This window comes from Silurus aristotelis, assembly GCF_946808225.1.
Source record: "Silurus aristotelis genome assembly, chromosome: 20".
Classification (NCBI taxonomy): domain Eukaryota; kingdom Metazoa; phylum Chordata; class Actinopteri; order Siluriformes; family Siluridae; genus Silurus; species Silurus aristotelis.
Genome location: NC_139593.1, coordinates 9,597,915 through 9,614,989, shown reverse-complemented (window position 1 = coordinate 9,614,989; position 17,075 = coordinate 9,597,915). Strand labels below are relative to the sequence as shown.

General features: G+C 43.2%; 1 protein-coding gene across 2 annotated transcripts; it reads left to right on the top strand.

Moving 5' to 3' along the window:
- Positions 1-3,210: 3,210 nt before the first annotated feature.
- Positions 3,211-16,767, top strand: zc3h13 (zinc finger CCCH-type containing 13). 2 transcript variants are annotated; one of them, XM_083522906.1, is made up of 21 exons: positions 3,211-3,409; positions 4,908-5,054; positions 5,344-5,453; positions 5,588-5,702; positions 5,852-5,963; positions 6,461-6,588; positions 6,716-6,760; positions 7,586-7,791; positions 8,023-8,223; positions 8,415-8,570; positions 8,936-9,282; positions 9,376-9,819; positions 9,897-10,115; positions 10,248-10,791; positions 11,284-11,396; positions 11,505-12,671; positions 12,870-13,445; positions 13,649-13,789; positions 14,801-15,001; positions 15,219-15,382; positions 16,251-16,767. In XM_083522906.1, exons 2-21 carry the CDS (start codon positions 4,917-4,919, stop codon positions 16,404-16,406), a joined length of 5,283 nt encoding a protein of 1,760 aa, XP_083379032.1. In that variant the 5' UTR covers positions 3,211-3,409; positions 4,908-4,916; the 3' UTR covers positions 16,407-16,767. The 2 variants fall into 2 exon arrangements, with proteins under 2 accessions (XP_083379032.1, XP_083379031.1); XM_083522905.1 differs by having other exon boundaries at positions 3,225-3,409; positions 10,245-10,791.
- Positions 16,768-17,075: the final 308 nt, after the last annotated feature.

The window sequence follows — 17,075 nt, the reverse complement described above, 5'->3', positions numbered from 1 at the left end:
TCTACTGCAAAGCTAACAATGAATCATTAGGCTACAAAAGAGAAAAATACAGCTACATCTAACATGATTGTGCTAAATATTAACATTGCATTTTTGTAAAGTTTGACAGATTTGTTTTTATTTTTTTATATTAATGCTGAATTTGTGAACACATAAGATGTTCCTGGAACAACTGTGTACACAGGGAAAATAATGTCAAAGTTATGGTAATGTTGGAAAAACGGGTTATGTGACGCAAATAAATGAAACATTTTGGGAAAGTTAGGGAAACATATGCAGTGAAAATAATTTAAGTGCTATTGGAATATTAGAGGAACATATAAGGAGTTATTGAAACAGTATTTATGAGAATGTTAGGGAACTGTATCTAAACATTAAAGGAATTTTAGGGAAATATATCTGCAAAGAAAATTATGTAAATGTTATTGGAATATTAGGGGAACGTATTTTAACAATTTGGGAACGTTAAGGAAACCTATCTACACATTATAGGAATAGTAACAAGATGTATATGCAGAGAAAATAATGTAAATGTTATTTTAGGGGATTAAAATATTCTATCTATCTATCTATCTATCTATCTATCTATCTATCTATCTATCTATCTATCTATCTATCTATCTATCTATCTATCTATCTATCTATCTATATATATATACACACACACACACACACACACACACACACACACACACACACACACATATACACACACAGTGAGGAAAATAAGTATTGGAACACCCTGCTATTTTGCAAGTTCTCCCACTTAGAAATCATGGAGGGGTCTGAAATTGTCATCGTAGGTGCATGTCCACTGTATGAGACATAATCTGAAAAAAAAAAAATCCAGAAATCACAATGTATGATTTTTTTACTATTTATTAGTATGATACAGCTGCAAATAAGTATTTGAACACCTGAGAAAGTCAATGTTAATATTTGGTACAGTAGCCTTTGTTTGCAATTACAGAGGTCAAATTTTTCCTGTAGTTTTTCACCAGGTTTGCACAAACTGCAGGAGGGATTTTGGCCCACTCCTCCACACAGATCTTCTCTATATCAGTCAGGTTTCTGGCCTGTCGCTGAGAAACACGGAGTTTGAGCTCCCTCCAAAGTTTCTCTATTGGGTTTATGTCTGGAGACTGGCTAGGCCACGCCAGAACCTTGATGTGCTTCTTACAGAGCCACTCCTTGGTTATCCTGGCTGTGTGCTTCGGGTCATTGTCATGTTGGAAGACCCAGCCTTGACCCATCTTCAATGCTCTAACTGAGGGAAGGAGGTTGTTCCCCAAAATCTCGCAATACATGGCCCCGGTCATTCTCTTCTTAATACAGTGCAGTCGCCCTGTCCCATGTGCAGAAAAACACCCACAAAGCATAATGCTACCACCCCCATGCTTCACAGTAGGGATGGTGTTCTTCATTCATTCTTCATCCTCCAAACAGGTTTAGTGGAATTATGACCCAAAAGTTCTATTTTGGTCTCATCTGACCACATGACTTTCTCCCATGACTCCTCTGGATCATCCAAATGGTCATTGGCAAACTTAAGACGTGCCTGGACATGTGCTGGTTTAAGCAGGGGAACCTTCCGTGCCATGCATGATTTCAAACCATGACGTCTTAGTGTATTACCAACAGTAACCTTGGAAACGGTGGTCCCAGCTCTTTTCAGGTCATTGACCAGCTCCTCCCGTGTAGTTCTGGGCTGATTTCTCACCTTCCTTAGGATCATTGAGACCCCACGAGGTGAGATCTTGCATGGAGCCCCAGTCCGAGAGAGATTGACAGTCATGTTTAGCTTTTTCCATTTTCTAATGATTGCTCCAACAGTGGACCTTTTTTCACCAAGCTGCTTGGCAATTTCCCCGTAGCCCTTTCCAGCCTTGTGGAGGTGTACAATTTTGTCTCTAGTGTCTTTGGACAGCTCTTTGGTCTTGGCCATGTTAGTAGTTGGATTCTTACTGATTGTATGGGGTGGACAGGTGTCTTTATGCAGCTAACGACTTCAAACAGGTGCATCTAATTTAGGATAATAAATGTAGTGGAGGTGGACATTTTAAAGGCGGACTAACAGGTCTTTGAGGGTCAGAATTCTAGCTGATAGACAGGTGTTCAAATACTTATTTGCAGCTGTATCATACAAATAAATAGTTTAAAAATCATATATTGTGATTTCTGGATTTTTTTTTTTAGATTATGTCTCTCACAGTGGACATGCACCTACGATGACAATTTCAGACCCCTCCATGATTTCTAAGTGGGAGAACTTGCAAAATAGCAGGGTGTTCAAATACTTATTTTCCTCACTGTATATAAGGGGAACGTATTTTAACATTATGGGAACGTTAAGGAAACCTATCTACACATTATAACACATACACAAGATGTATATGCAGAGAAAATAATGTAAATGTTATTGGAATATTAGGGGAATGTATTTAAATTTACTATAACAGTATGTAAATATTATGAAAATGTTAGGGAAATGTTTTTTAAACATATAGGAAATGTTAGGGAAACATATACCTCAAGCAAATAATGTAAATGTTTCTGGAATATTCGGGGAACATATTTAAAGTCATTGAAACGGTATTAAATGTTATGTGAAAGTTAGGAAAACGGATCTAAAACATGATGGGTATGTGAAATGTAAAAAAATAAAAATGTAAATGTTATTATATTAGGGGAGTGTTTTTAAATGTTGTCTAAACATTACAGGAATGTTAGGGAAACAAAATAATGCAAGTGATATTGAATATTTGGGGAATGTATGTAAAGCAATTAAAACAGTGTGTAAATGTTATGGGAACGTTCGGGAAAGGTTCTGTGGATGCAGGGCGAATGGAGATCACTAACACGTGAACACGTTTAAAGGTTTTCTGAACGTTTAGAAAACGTGCCCCGAACAATAGAAATGTATAAGTTCGATTTTTGTAAAAAAAAAAAAAAAAAAAAAAAAAAAAAAAAAAGAAAAGAAAAGAAAAGAAAAGAAAAATAATAATCTGTGCATATAACAAAAATCTATACAGATAACTAGCAATAAACGTTCCCAGAACAAGAGCCGGAACCATGTGTGTCTGTATGGGGACATCCCGCTTCCCACTATCCTCTCATCTGCACTGATAGCGCTGCATTAAATCCCAAATGACCATTATATCCCCTCAGTCAGTGCACTTCGAAGTGTATGAAGCCATTTCTTTTCGCACCCTACCTAGGGTCCCTATGTGTTTAATACCTAGCGGTTTGGAATGCGTCCTTAGAGATTTCGGACTCTCGCTACCTAGCATCATGAAGGCGGCTTGGGGAGCGCCGTATAACGACCTGCGCTATTTTTACCGCGTGTAAAAGGTGTACACGTTCCACAACAGTTTATGAAACTGGACGCGGTGCTTTACTGAACATTTCGGTGAGTTTTCTCTTTTTATTCTGTCGGTTTATTACCTGACTAGCATGACCCGTTAGCTGGGCCGAGAAGCTAACCATGCTAATCAGCTAGCTAGTTGACTGCTGGGCTGCAACACCGGTGATAAAAACGATCTCAGCTCGTGAAAGAGGTTATTAATGCAAAGTAAATATAATGTTTCTCATGATGGATCTGTCAAATCCATGCAAAAACACAGTGGGACAACTTCCACTACTGTATAGGTAGTGAACTGTAGTCGTGATAAGAAGTTAGCCGCTTGTACTTGCTAGCCTGTTAGCTAGATTGTGTTAATTCATTTGATTAGGAGGCTAGTTGTGCGATTCAGGATCCTTTTATTTTTATTTTTTTATGATAAATATAATATTTAAGTATATGTACCCATACACCTGACTCTGATCCTACAAAAATCCAGACTGTGTGCAATGAAAAAAAGTGTGCAGAAGTAAGAATCAATAGCCAAAATGTTTTCACAGTTATATAATAATATTATTATTGAAAGCATTCTCACCTTCCAAAAGTGCCAAAACTTATGCACAGTACATGCACTCACACAAACACACGTCTATCTTTGATATATTTTGTGTATGTGCTGGGCTACGAAAATCAATCGCAGAATTTAAACACAAGCCTTCACTGATCTTTGTCTTTGCTCATATAGAGGAAATAATTAACTCCCTTTTGTAATATATAGGAAAATAATCTGTTAAACACTAAATACGAGGTGGCATCCAACAGTTTCAATACTAGTTTTGTAACATGCCAACAGATGGCAGCACAAGGCTGCACACACACAGTCACAGGAAGCGCCAACCTTTTGTAAGTCAGTGTGCTAAAAGACATCGTAGTATGGGAGCTGTGCAACTGGTTCATCGCCACATCTCTTATTCTGTCCACGCGTGCACCCTGTCACCAAGCTCTTTTCACATGTGAAGTTTCTTGCCGGAAACAACACGATTTTACTTTCGCACCCACCCTAGTCGCCAGATTTGGCCTCTACGGACTTCACCCTCTTCCCGAAGATTTTGACACCATTGTGGAGATTCGCCGAAGGTGGGAAAGAAGACTTCCAGGATACGTTCCAGAAATGGCAGGAAAGCTGGGAGCTCTAGTCTTGAAACTTTTTGATACCACCTCATCACACGTATGTGTGTATATGTATATAAACATATATTCATATAGGTTGTAGTGGTCGTCTTTCTACAGAAAATGTGAGATTCTTCTCTGTTTGAATGATGTGAAGTTGCTGGAGCAACGCTGAAATTTTGTCAGCTGTTATTTGATTCCCAATTGCCAGGATTGGCGTTATGTCCAGGTTGATCAGTTTTGAGAAAATCACACACTAGCAAAAATTTCTATATATCTCAGCAGGTTGGTTGAGTGTATTGCTGAGTGTTTTACCCCAGTGTGGCCTTTTTTTAGACAAAATAAATGTGCCAAATATCATGTTTTAATATCTAATGTTTGAGAATTTCATCTCAAGCCCTGCAGAATGTCCAAGATCAGGCGGAAGGTGACAGTGGAAAACTCGAAGACCATATCAGAGAGCAGCAGCAGTACGACCACTCCATCCCGCAGGCCCAGTGTCTTCGAGAGACTCGGACCCAGCACGGGCAGTAATGCCACAGAGGTGACGCGGAAACGCGCTGACTGTGTGATCAACAAGAATCGCATCAAATAAAACATTTTCCATGAAATCTGGTTTCATCACTACATTGTGGAGACACATTCAATCCTTGATTGTTACCATAGAAACGGACTTTTCAGTTTGGCTGGCTCATAACTTGTAGATTTAGAGTAATGTCTACAGCCTCATGAAATGAAATATTTCATTTGCCAAAGAGCAGCATCCCGTTTTCTGATTCAGTAATTTATGGAGTGAGGCTCCTAATTAACTCTCGATCTAATTTCGCCCGCAGACCCAGTGTAGAAATTGGTTGAAGACAGGAAATTGCAGTTACGGCAACACTTGTCGCTACACGCATGGAACTCCGGCAAGGGGCAAGAATTTTTCTGGCGCATTCAGCAGGTGAGGTGGCTTACCTCAGGACCGGTCCTGATGGTTTAGGAGACTAATTAATATTACTAAATTTATTTTAAAGGTATTTAACAACCAAACAACATATATACTGAGTGCCCTGCTATTTTGTTTGTTGTGTGTAGGTCATCTGAGAGGCCCACTGGTGATCTCCGGGAGAGGATGAAAAATAAGAGACAGGATGTAGATACAGACACACAGAAGAGAGACCAAGACGAACCTACTTCACCAACAACTAGAGTAAGACCATTTCATAAATAAAACTACCCCCTTCTTCTCTTCACACAGTGTGCTAACGTGTGTGTGTGTGTGTGTGTGTGTGTGTGTGTGTGTGTGTGTGTGTGTGTGTGTGTGTGTGTGTGTGTGTGTGTGTGTGTGTGTGTGAGCAGCAGAGAGATTCATCCAGAAGCAGACACAGAGAGAAGGAAGATATAAAGATCACTAAAGAACGAACGCCAGCCAGCGAAGAGGAAGCTGCAGAGTGGGAAGGCAGTCGTGAAGGTAAGATAGATACAGCAGGATAATTGATAGACTACTACAATGTGTCAGACATGTGTGTGTATATACACTGATCAGAACATTATGATATTGTTGGTCCTCCTTTTGCTGCCGAAACAGTCCTGAACCCGTTAAGTGTTAACTTTTTCATCGATCTGAGCTACAGAAGCTCGTCTGTTGGATTGGACAGCATTCCCCATGTGCATCGATGAGCCTCAGCCGGCCATGACAATGTTGCTGGGTTCACCACTGTTCCTTCCTCAGACCACTTTTGATAGATACTGATCACTGCAGACCGACAACATTTTAGAGATGCTCTGACCCAGCTGCTAGACATCACAATTTAACCCTTGTCAAACTCGCTCAAATCCATACGCTTGCCCATTTTTACTGCTTTTAACATCAACTTTGAGGACAAAATATTAACTTGCCATATAATATTTAAAATTAATACTCGAATTGTGAACTTTCTTGATCTATCTCTCTTCTCCCCCCTAAAGACTCTGATAACGGTGACTACGATTACGAGTTATCCCTGGAAATGAAGAGGCAGAAGATACAGAACGAGCTGATGAAGCTTGAGCAGGAGAACATGGACAAACGAGAAGAGCTCCTCATTAAGAAGGAGGTACACACCCTCGGGTTATTTAGGCAGCTACACATTTATGAACTGCTGCTTATATAAAGCATCCTATGTGAAGGACATACCAGTTTGAAAAAGCCACGGTTTTAACTTGGGCTTATTCTCAAAACAGGAATCAGTGACCAAGACCAGGACCAGCAGCACTTCCAAAGATAAGGTACTGTAGATCATGTAGCCCTTTTTCTCAGGTCAGCATAAACTGCATTGAATCTCTAATGAAAAATAATAAATATGTTTACAAAGAAGCTCGTCAAAATCAAGACTCCGAAAATTGGCGCTTATTAAGTTTTGTAGCTAAACTTTTAAAAATAAATATAATGTAATTAATAATCAAAATTCAGTGTTTTTACACACACACACAAAGTAAATCTTACAGAACGGTTTTAGATCTTCTGGACCTTTCGATAATGTTCGTGTAAGCACACGTGTAGAATGTATAGATTTGAAAATACATGATAAATTTGAAAATATTAATTTAAAATGAAAAATATTGCAAACGTTTCATAATGCAATATATTTATGATAAATGACAAAAACTTGTTACTTTGTTAAAAACCAGTTGTCTTTGTCATAAAGATACCAGAAACTTAAAAAAAAGTGTAGCTTTTGCCATTACTTTCAGTCACTTTCAGTGAAAAACAAACCTAATAATGCAACAATTATTGCTGCTACATTAAATTCACTGTCGATGTTTGTTTATAGCATTGAGTTGCCATATGAAAAGCCCTTTGGCTAATTTTGTGCTGCAGGTAGCATCAATATAAACTTAATGTTGACACAACAATTATTGTATTTGTGGGAATTTATACTATAATCTGAGCTCCCAGTCTGAACTCGGTTTATTATACTTAAATTAGAGGCATGGAGTTCTGCTTGAATTGCACTATTACACATTTGTTAACATGAATCGCTTTGTCTTATGATGTGTGTGTGTGTGTGTCTTGAGGTCATTTTGTGTACTACAAAGTGTCTTTATTTTTAGGGGTCTCCCGATCGCTCCAGCTCCAAGAATTCCCCGCTGTCCCGCAAATCTAGCGGCTCCCCGAAAAGAAAACCCAGTGGTTCTCCTAAACGCAAGTCCATTGGGAAAGGCGGCGGCTCCAGCAAGAAGGAGAAGAAACCGTCCTCTTCATCAGTTATCTCCTCCCCGGTGGGGGAGCAGAACAGAACAGAGGAGGCTGAAAGCAGGTTCGCTTTATTTCCGATCACTGATATCCCTGTGTTTTAAGAGTGTGTAGGAGCTCTTTGTTGTTTTTTTTCCTTTTTTTCTCCTCATTCTATCACTCTCATAACTTCTTTGCCCCATTTTTCAGAAATATAATAATAATATAATGTTGTTTATGCCTGCTATTTATGCTGCTGATGCTTTGGTGGATCAGTTATTAAAAGAACAAATTTGACACTCTAATCTTTGATCAGATCATCCAAGAGCGGACACAGCAAGAAGAAAGGGCCACGTACACCCAGCCCTCCTCCCCCGGTGCCCTTAGACCTGCCTGTAGGAGGCAAAAAGCACAAGGGCAAACACAAGAACAAGGAGAAGAGTGAAGACAAGCAGAAAGAACCCAAGGAGCGGGGCAGAGACATGGATAAGCACAAGGAGAAGAAAGAAAAGCGCAGGTGTGTGAACAAACTGTTTTTATAAGAGATAAAACTAATATATATATATATATATATATATATATATATATATATATATATATATATATATATATATATATATATATATATAAGTTCTTGGGTGTTGAAGAAAACCAATAGATTAAAATAAAGACACATGTATTATAATGAATAACTGGTGGGTTTTGTAGGGACCGCTCCGACAGTTCCCATAAGGCTAAACGATCTGTGACGTCAGAGGAACGATCTGGAAGTGTATCTTCTCCTGGAAGAGAGGTGTCACCCCAGACCAGGAGGAAGTCCTCATCTCCTAAACCTGCCACCCAAAAACAAAGCTCACCTCAGAGGTAATCATATCTACGGTGAATTTTAGATGGATATAATGGGTTATTATTTAAAAAAATGAGTACACCCTCACATTTCAGCAACCGTTTTAGTACTACATCTCAAGGTACAACAATAAAGAAATGTAACTTGGATATATTTTAGAGTAGTCAGTGTGCAGCTTGTATAGCAGTACAATTGCAGCAAGTTCGAGAAACCTTAGTTCCAATTTTCTCTGGGCCAAAAATTTTGCGTAAACGGTTGTCCCATCATGCAATTGAAATGCAGACATTGCTCATTGCATATTGTAATCTTATTGGATTGATGTCACTTCTAATATACTATTTATTTTATTTATCTTTTTAATTATACATTTGTTCCCCTATAGGTCTCGTACCCCACCACGTCACCACCGGAGCCCCTCTCCTACGTCCCGTCCTCATCACTCCCCCTCCTCTCATTCTGGGTCTTCCCACCAACGTCACTCTCCATCTCCTCGCCGGCGCCGTGGCTCCGCCTCCCCGTCCTATCAGCGGGACCTCCTTCCCCCCTTGTCGTCCTCACCCACGGCTGCTCAGGCATCACGCCGATCACGGTCCCATTCTCCCCCTACGCCGCAGAGATCAAGCCCCGCCTCCCGACACCACTCGCAGGGCCGGGAGCGGGAAAAGGAGAGAGGGCGGGGAGAAAGAGAGAGAAGCCCTACACATGACCGACGTCACGAACGCCGAGATGGTACCAGTTTGTTAGACTTTCGAATTCATATAGCAAAAATACAGAGACATGTATTCAACTGAGTATTTTTTGGTGTCTGTGTTTTGCATCCAGAGAGCCGCGGGAAGCGTGAGAAAGACAGCGGGCGGGACGATCGCAGCTTTGAGGATCAGAGCTCCTCGCGGGACGAACGAGAGAGCCGCGACCGAGAGCGGCGCTTCGACCGAGACCGCCGAGACACACGTGAGGAACGACAACACCGCAGCGGCGATGCCAAAGACGTACGGGACACCAGAGAGCGCTCCGGACGGGAGTCAATGGAACAGAGAGAGAGAGACCGGGACAGGGAGAGAGACCGTGAGAGAGACCGGGACAGGGAGAGGGAAAGGAGCGAAGCTCATAGGAAAGATGATGCTTCAGTGCAAGAAGAGAGAGGTTATGGGAGAGGACACGGCAGAGAAGAGGGCCGGAGCGAGAGCAGGGCAGAGAGCAGGAACGAATCACGTGCAGAAAGGATGGGAAGAGGACGGGGACGTGCATCGGACAACTCTGAAAAAGGTAAGGGGATCGTTCTGTATGGTTAATGCGGTGTTCTCAAATGTTTGTGGGTTAATAATGTTTCCCTTCCTGCACAGGATCAGCTCGTGGGTCTCGTACATCGCAGGCAGACGGTGGCAGCCATGATGGCTGGGAGTCTCGTAGCGGTGGCCTGAGAGAGAGGAGCCCTGAGAGAAACGCAGAGAGAGGAACAGAACGTGATCGCTACGTGGAGCGTGGAGAGCAGGCCCGGGATTCCTCTTACGATCGGCGCGGAAGTCAGGCAGACAGAGACCGTCGTGACCACAGGGATAGAGGTTAGACTGTGTATATATACGTATATAAAAAATATATATATAGAAGGTTACATAAAAGAACTTCCCTAATGGTAAATTAACCATTTTGTTGTTTAGTAATTAGAAATGTGACACTGATTCTGTGTTCAGCAGATCAGAGAGCCCCCTCACCAGGTCGCCACCAAGGCCGCAGTGAGGACGCGGAGCGTGATGACAGGAGAGACGAGCGGAGGGGCGACCGAGGCGAAGACAGGCGGGAGGACAGGGGCCGCGACCGAGAGGGCCGAGAGAGAGACCGAGAGAGGGACAGGGAGAGAGAGAGGGAGCGAGAAAGAGAGAAAGAAAGGGAAAGAGAGACTGAGAGGGAACGGGTCAGGGAGAGAGAACGTGAGAGAGAGCGGGAGGAAAGAGAACGGGAGCGAGAAAGGGAGAGGGAGGAGCGTGAAAGAGAGCGGGAACGAGAGGAGCGAGAGAGGGAGAAAGAGAGAGAGAAAGAGCGGGAGCGTGAGCGGGAAGAGCGCGAACGAGAGAGGGAACGGGAGAGGAAGGAGAGAGAACGTGAGCGGGAGCTTCGAGAGAGGGAGAGGCAGAGAGAGTGGGAGGAGAGGGATAAGGGCAGGGAGGAGAGGCGGGACAGAAGAGAGGAGCCACGAGATGAACGCACGACCAGAGATACTCATGAAGAGAGAAAAAACAGGTATATTTTTAAAGCTTCTGATGATAGATTTTCGCACACTGTGCGAGTCCTTTGCGATTGTTGCTTGTCAGACTGTCCAAACGTGATCCCTGTGTGACTCTGTAGGATCTCGGGTGTTTTTGCACACAAGAAAAAGAAAATCAGATTAGGTCATCAATCCGTGACACATTCACTTCCCTCGCTAACGGTAGCTAGCAGCAAACAAAAACCAATTTTGTTCATGATTTGCCTTGAGGAAAAAACTCACTGCACGAAAGTGAAAATCCAGTATTTCATAATAGGAGGAAAAAAGATTGCAAAGGCCATTAACTGGCTGTCTGTAAACAAAGTGGTGGTCAGAGACCACAGATCTTAGCCGGGGATTATAGGAATCGTTTGGGATTTAAAAAATTTGTCTCGGACTACAAAATCGCGCAGTGTGCACCTCACCAAACTCCAGTTGTGACCAAGTAGTTTCACTAAACTGTTTTTTTGATTGAACATCTCTCTTAGTGGACGCAAAAGACACCGTTTGGAGAACACTCCCAGCCCCCGGCCTTCTCCTAAAAAATTACGTGAAGGCAGTCCTGCAGACAGCGATGGCTACAACAGTACAGAGGAAAAAGGTAACTTCTTGGAAAACTGGACCGAATGTAAACGGAAGCAAAAGCAAAGAAGGTTTCAACACAAAGCAGGGTTATTTCAGCTTTCTGATTGTGTTTTGTATTGCGCAGGTGATAAACACAGACTCCTTAGTCAGGTTGTCCGTCCTCAAGAACCAAGCCGCTCCCCTCCCCGGGTATCCACCGATGACAAGCCCACACGCTGGAGGGACAACGAACGTCGCGGTGACAAGAAGGAAGGGCGTGGTCGCCATGAAGAGACGGACCCTCGTGCTGAACGCGGTGCGGGTCGAGGGATGGAGCGCCGTGGAGATCATGCTTCTGAGAGTTCCCTGAATACGCCAGCATCCGAGTCTCGAAGGGGTAAAGAGCAAAAAGATGCCATCACACCACCTGCCCCTTCCGCCAGTGGCCTCGAGGGACGAGATGCTCCTCCACCTTCCGGGCATGGGGAAGGCAAGAAGAAACCAAAGTCTCAAAAAAAGAACCTGAAGAAAAACAGGAAAGAGGAGGAGAGCACTAACCCCGAGCCTCCACCTTCTTCTTCCGTAGCACCTTCTGAAGCTCCACGCCCACTTCTCTCACCACCTAAAATGGTCAAGAAGAAATCATTAGAGAGGAGGCGGAAGCGCTCCCGGGGTGCAGAGTCTGATCCGTCTGATGATGAGCAACCCATGGGCAAGCGACGCCGTGGCCCTCAGACCCCACCGCCGATCAACAAGGAGGACTTACCTTCTCAGCGGGCATTGATATCTGGCCATGCTTTAGCAGCACCGCTCAAAATAGACACTAACTTCAGTGACTGGTCTGACGAGGAGGTTCCAGAACGCAGCGAAGCTTCATCTGAGCGACCTCAAGAGCGGCTGCTGCCTCGCCGAAACCCACCTCTAGCCCCGCTGCTTCCTGACCCACCCATGATCATGCACGCTCTCCCACTGCAGCCGCTGCTGCCACAGCACATGTTGCGCAAACCACAGCAGGCCGACCAAAGGCAGCAGCGCAGTAGCAGCATGGGTAGCAATCCGAGTCGGGCAACCACACGCCGGCTCCGTTCACCTTCTAATGACTCAGCCCACCGCACAGATGACGGCCAGCAGGGGTTACGGCCACGCAGGGTACGAGGACAGGGGGCCAATTCTCGAGACCGGGACAGAGAGAGAGAACGGGAGCGAGAGAGGGATCGGGCTGTCACCACTGAACCAAGTGGAGCAAGGGAAGAGAGGAAGTCAAGGATTGACCAGTTGAGGAGAGAAGAACCGAGTCGCAGTACTTCATCAGGTAACAAATTCCATGATTTAAAGCAGATTTGGGTTCTCGAAATTTCTTTCTTAATGGTTTTAAAAATGGTTTTTCTGAGCCGAAACTCAGAAACTCTCTAATTGAACACGTGTACCTGTGTGTCTGTGTATGTTGGCTTTTGGATTTGCTTTATTCAGTACACCACCATTTAAAACCCTACTTTTTGTTCCTTTTCAGACCGCCAGGACTCGCGAAGTCACAGTTCTCGGCGCAGCTCACCAGAGTCCGAGCGGCAAGGTCGCTCACGGGCCGGCTCACATGACAGCCGCGAGCGGGACCGCGAGCGAGATCAGTTTGATCGTGACAGAAAGGAGTACCGGCAACCACAGAACCAGCCACTTTCACAGCCACGTGATTGGGAACCAGAACCCCGTGAGTGGGGTGTTCGAGGTCGCGAGCCCCTCCTTCTCCGGCCTAACCGGGAGCCAATCAGAGAGCGTGACTTGCGTGAGATGCGTGAGCGGGAGAGACTGCAGCCTGAGGGTCTGCTCTCACATGAGCGCCTCGATCGCGATCGTGGCGAACGGGATAGGGACAGAGAGAGAGAAAGGGGAGAGAGAGAACGCATGCTGCCCTTTGACCTCCCACTGTTGGTGGACCCCAAGAGCCGAGCGGAAATGCGAATCGAACGAGGAGACTACGAGCCCCTGCTGCCTCGAGAAGCCCTCGTGGACATGGACAAGCCCATTGCTACAAATGAGCCACATGTCGAGATAGAACCCTGTGAAACTGAGAAGATAGACAGCCTCGATGGTGAGATGGTTCTCTGAATTATTTTCTATTTATATATATTATGCTTAATCCATACCTGTTTAAACAAGAATAAACCATAGAAGAGTGTGCACTTGAATGCAGCCTCATTCATTGTTGCTCTGGTCAGAGTTTGCACTTTGAGCTGCACTTCTCGTTCCTTAATAATGTGTTTTACTAAAGAACCTTTTTGCGTGTGTCAATAGAGGATGAAGGGAAGGGCGATGACGCACAGTCAGCGGTGTCGGGCGGGGAGGAATACGAGCCAATCAGTGATGACGAGCTGGATGAGATCTTGGCCGACAGCCAGAAAAGAGACGATCAGCAGGATGAAGAGAAAACTCCAGGTAGAAACGTGAAATGCACTGCTTGGCCTACAGCCAACACTTATGTATTCAGAATAAATGATTTTATTTATTTGACACTGGGTATGTTAATTACAATTACGAGCTCGAATGCCAAAGAACATTTGTCATTACCGTAATTTCCGGACAATTAAGCTCACCCAAATATAAGCAGCACCCACTGAATTGAACTTTAAACAGGCTTTAATGAAAGACAGTGCCTGTTACACGGCTTGTATCTAAACAGTAGCCTATCAAGAAAGTCATAGTTCACTGTCTTCCTCCTTCCTTTCACAACAATTTCTCTCGAGAGTTTATCTTTTGGCATCGTCGTGCGTTTAAAAATCACCATCGGTGAAGCTTTTCTCCCGATGCCGTGCAGCTCAGAACACAGCTAAAGTGCGTTTTTTCATACCCGGTTGTTTTCAGCGTGACGAATGATTCGCATTTCCTGTAGACAGTCCGAGTGAGCGGCAGGTCAAACGTCAGAGGAACATCATCCATATTTATGATGTGGTGCGGCCCGATTCAGTGGGAGCGCATCTGATTTAATATAAAGAGTTTCATTGGTTCACCTGAACCCGTTCCGCAATTTCATTGGTCTAAAGTTATGGGGCTTTTTTTGGCTTAAAGTTTGTGAAACTGGGAAAAAACAAGGAAAAATCCATATATTAGCTGCTTCGTTGTTTAAGCTGTGGGGTTCAAAGCGTGGGAAAAAAGTAGCGGCTTATAGTCTGGAAAATACAGTACAAGTTACTAAATTATAGAGACAACACATACTTTGTAGCTACATTTGTAGTTTCAATTGTGTGAGACTCGTAGTATTTGCAATAAACAATACAAAAGAAAATTTAGTTTTTACACAACCTTGTCATTTGTCAAGAGTTGATGTATAAATCATGTGATTCCAAACATCTTGTAGTTGGTTTGATTTAAACTATTTTAGAATAAAAATTGTCACTATAACTGATTTTGTTCTAATGTTACGTCTTGGTTATTCATGTGGCTCTACAGGACCCCTGGATGTGATCGATGTGGACTGGTCCAGCCTGATGCCCAAGCAGAAACAGGAAACTCGGGCACCAGGAGCTGCACTGCTAAGATTCACACCGGGAGCCATGCTGCTGCGGGTGGGCGTCTCTCGTCGCCTGGCTGGTCCTCAGCTCCTCGGACGTGTTAAAGAGGTCTGCGTTAAAGAATTGGAAGACGCTAAAGGTGAGAAAACGACACTGAAGCCTCATAGTAAAGGGTTTTTACAAGATTAGATGGTGTTTGATGCACTTTATACAACTTTATTACATCTATTCATTATTTTTTTATTAATTAATGAGATGTAAAGAGGTAGACGTACAGTTGTCCTTCTTTCCTTTAAATCTGTGCTTCGTTATTAAACAGCATTATGAACTGCTCTCACCCCCGATGCTGCTTTTAGATGCAGATAAGCTTTTCGAACACGAGCTTGGTGCATTGAACATGGCCGCCCTCAACAGGAAGACAGAAAGAGCAAACTTGCTGAGAAACCTCGGGCCGTGCGGCAAGGCTCTCTGTGCACGTCGAGACATCGCCATCCGGAGGCAGCTTCTCAAAAATGACAAGGTAACATATACACCCTGAGGCGGGGTTCGGTTTTATCTTTACAGCACTTTTAAGTGTAGACCCTGTCACAAAAAGGAACTCCACAGTAATCTGGACATTTCTTTATAAAAGTTCTGAAAGTTTCTTCATGAGAGCCACAGTGGAGAGGATGAATCCTAGGGAAGAAACCATCAGAGGAACATGATTCAAAAGGCTAACAGATGGTGTGGAATAATGGTTTAGTCCTGAACTACACAGCAGAAGCAAACTTAGTCATAATTTATATGTTAAAAGTGACCTAAAATGATCTGTTACTCACTCCAGTTGGACAGAAGCAAAAAAAAAAAAAAAAAACCTCTATAGCGCTTTACACAAAGGACGTTCTCAAAGCAACTTTAAAGAATTTATAAAGGAACCAGTATGAGAAACCAAACTCCTATCCTCCTCTACAAGAGTGTGATTTTTATAAATCATAAAAAAAGAAGTATTACAAATACCGGACACTGAGAAATATCATGCGCACCAGGGTGTGTGATTTGTGTAATGTCTTTTCTTCTGAAAGTAATGTCCTTGCATATACATACTAACATGAATTAAACAGAAGGGATGGATGGATACGTATGAAGGAAGTACAGATTAGTGACTCAGTGTGATTGTCATTCGTGTCCATGTGCTTGTATAAAAAAAGAGAAAATGTGAAAGTGACGCTGTGCTAGTCAAGTCCAGTTTAGAGTTTCCACTAGTGCAAGTAATGCAATTAATTGTGAATAATTAATTGTGAATAATTTCAGCAACATAAAGCTGACCGCATATCCGTCACATTCTGTTCTGCCCCGTTTCATTCCCACCAAGTCGTATCTCAACATCTGCCCGCTTTTCTGGGTCTTAGGGGACGACTAAGCAGATCTACACCAGCACTCCAGTGGTGGACCAAGAACTGCTGCAGCTCAGCATACGTCTCTTTAAGAAGAAAATGGCTGCCGGGCAGGAGAAAGCCGACCCGGCACCCGCGACTAACCCCCCAACTGAGGTGTGTGCATCTTAAAACACCCCAGTGAGCACAGCGTGTTCTGATCTCTCGGACTCGACCCGTGTTGTGCTATGAAACTCTGAAACTGTTCAGGAGTCAGTGCTAATGGAGAATCAGCGACGCAGGCTTGAGAGATCCGTTCCATAGAGACTGGAAAAAGGCTAGCCTATGAAGATACTGTAGAATTTCCTAAAGCCAATGAACTTTGTATCCTAAGTGTGGCAGAGGACTGTCGATGAGAACCGCCTCTTGTTCCGGTTTAATATTTTAGAAAGATTTTTTTGTAAGGATGTAATTTCTACCGGACGTGCTTTTGTGTTAATTTGATGTCCTCCGTATTAGAGTTGTGCATTAAAATGTTTTTTTTTGTGTGTCATTTTTGCCTCTTTTTTTTTTTTTTTTTTTTTTTTTCTGTTTTATTGCTACAGTACACATTTGTGACATGAACTAGGCACATCAGAACAGGTTTTATGGTCTCTATGAAGGAAAAACGAATGCTCGAAGTAAACATTGGCATTGGACAATATGAAATTTTCAAGAATTTATTTATAATTGTTTTAAAAAAAGTACATAAAATAAATAAAAGTAGCCATAATATGACACACTATATCGAATGTTCAAGGCTCTGTCCCAGAATTCCAGCGTGCACCGATGACGTGTCTTCACCCAGCGTTTCTTTTCCTC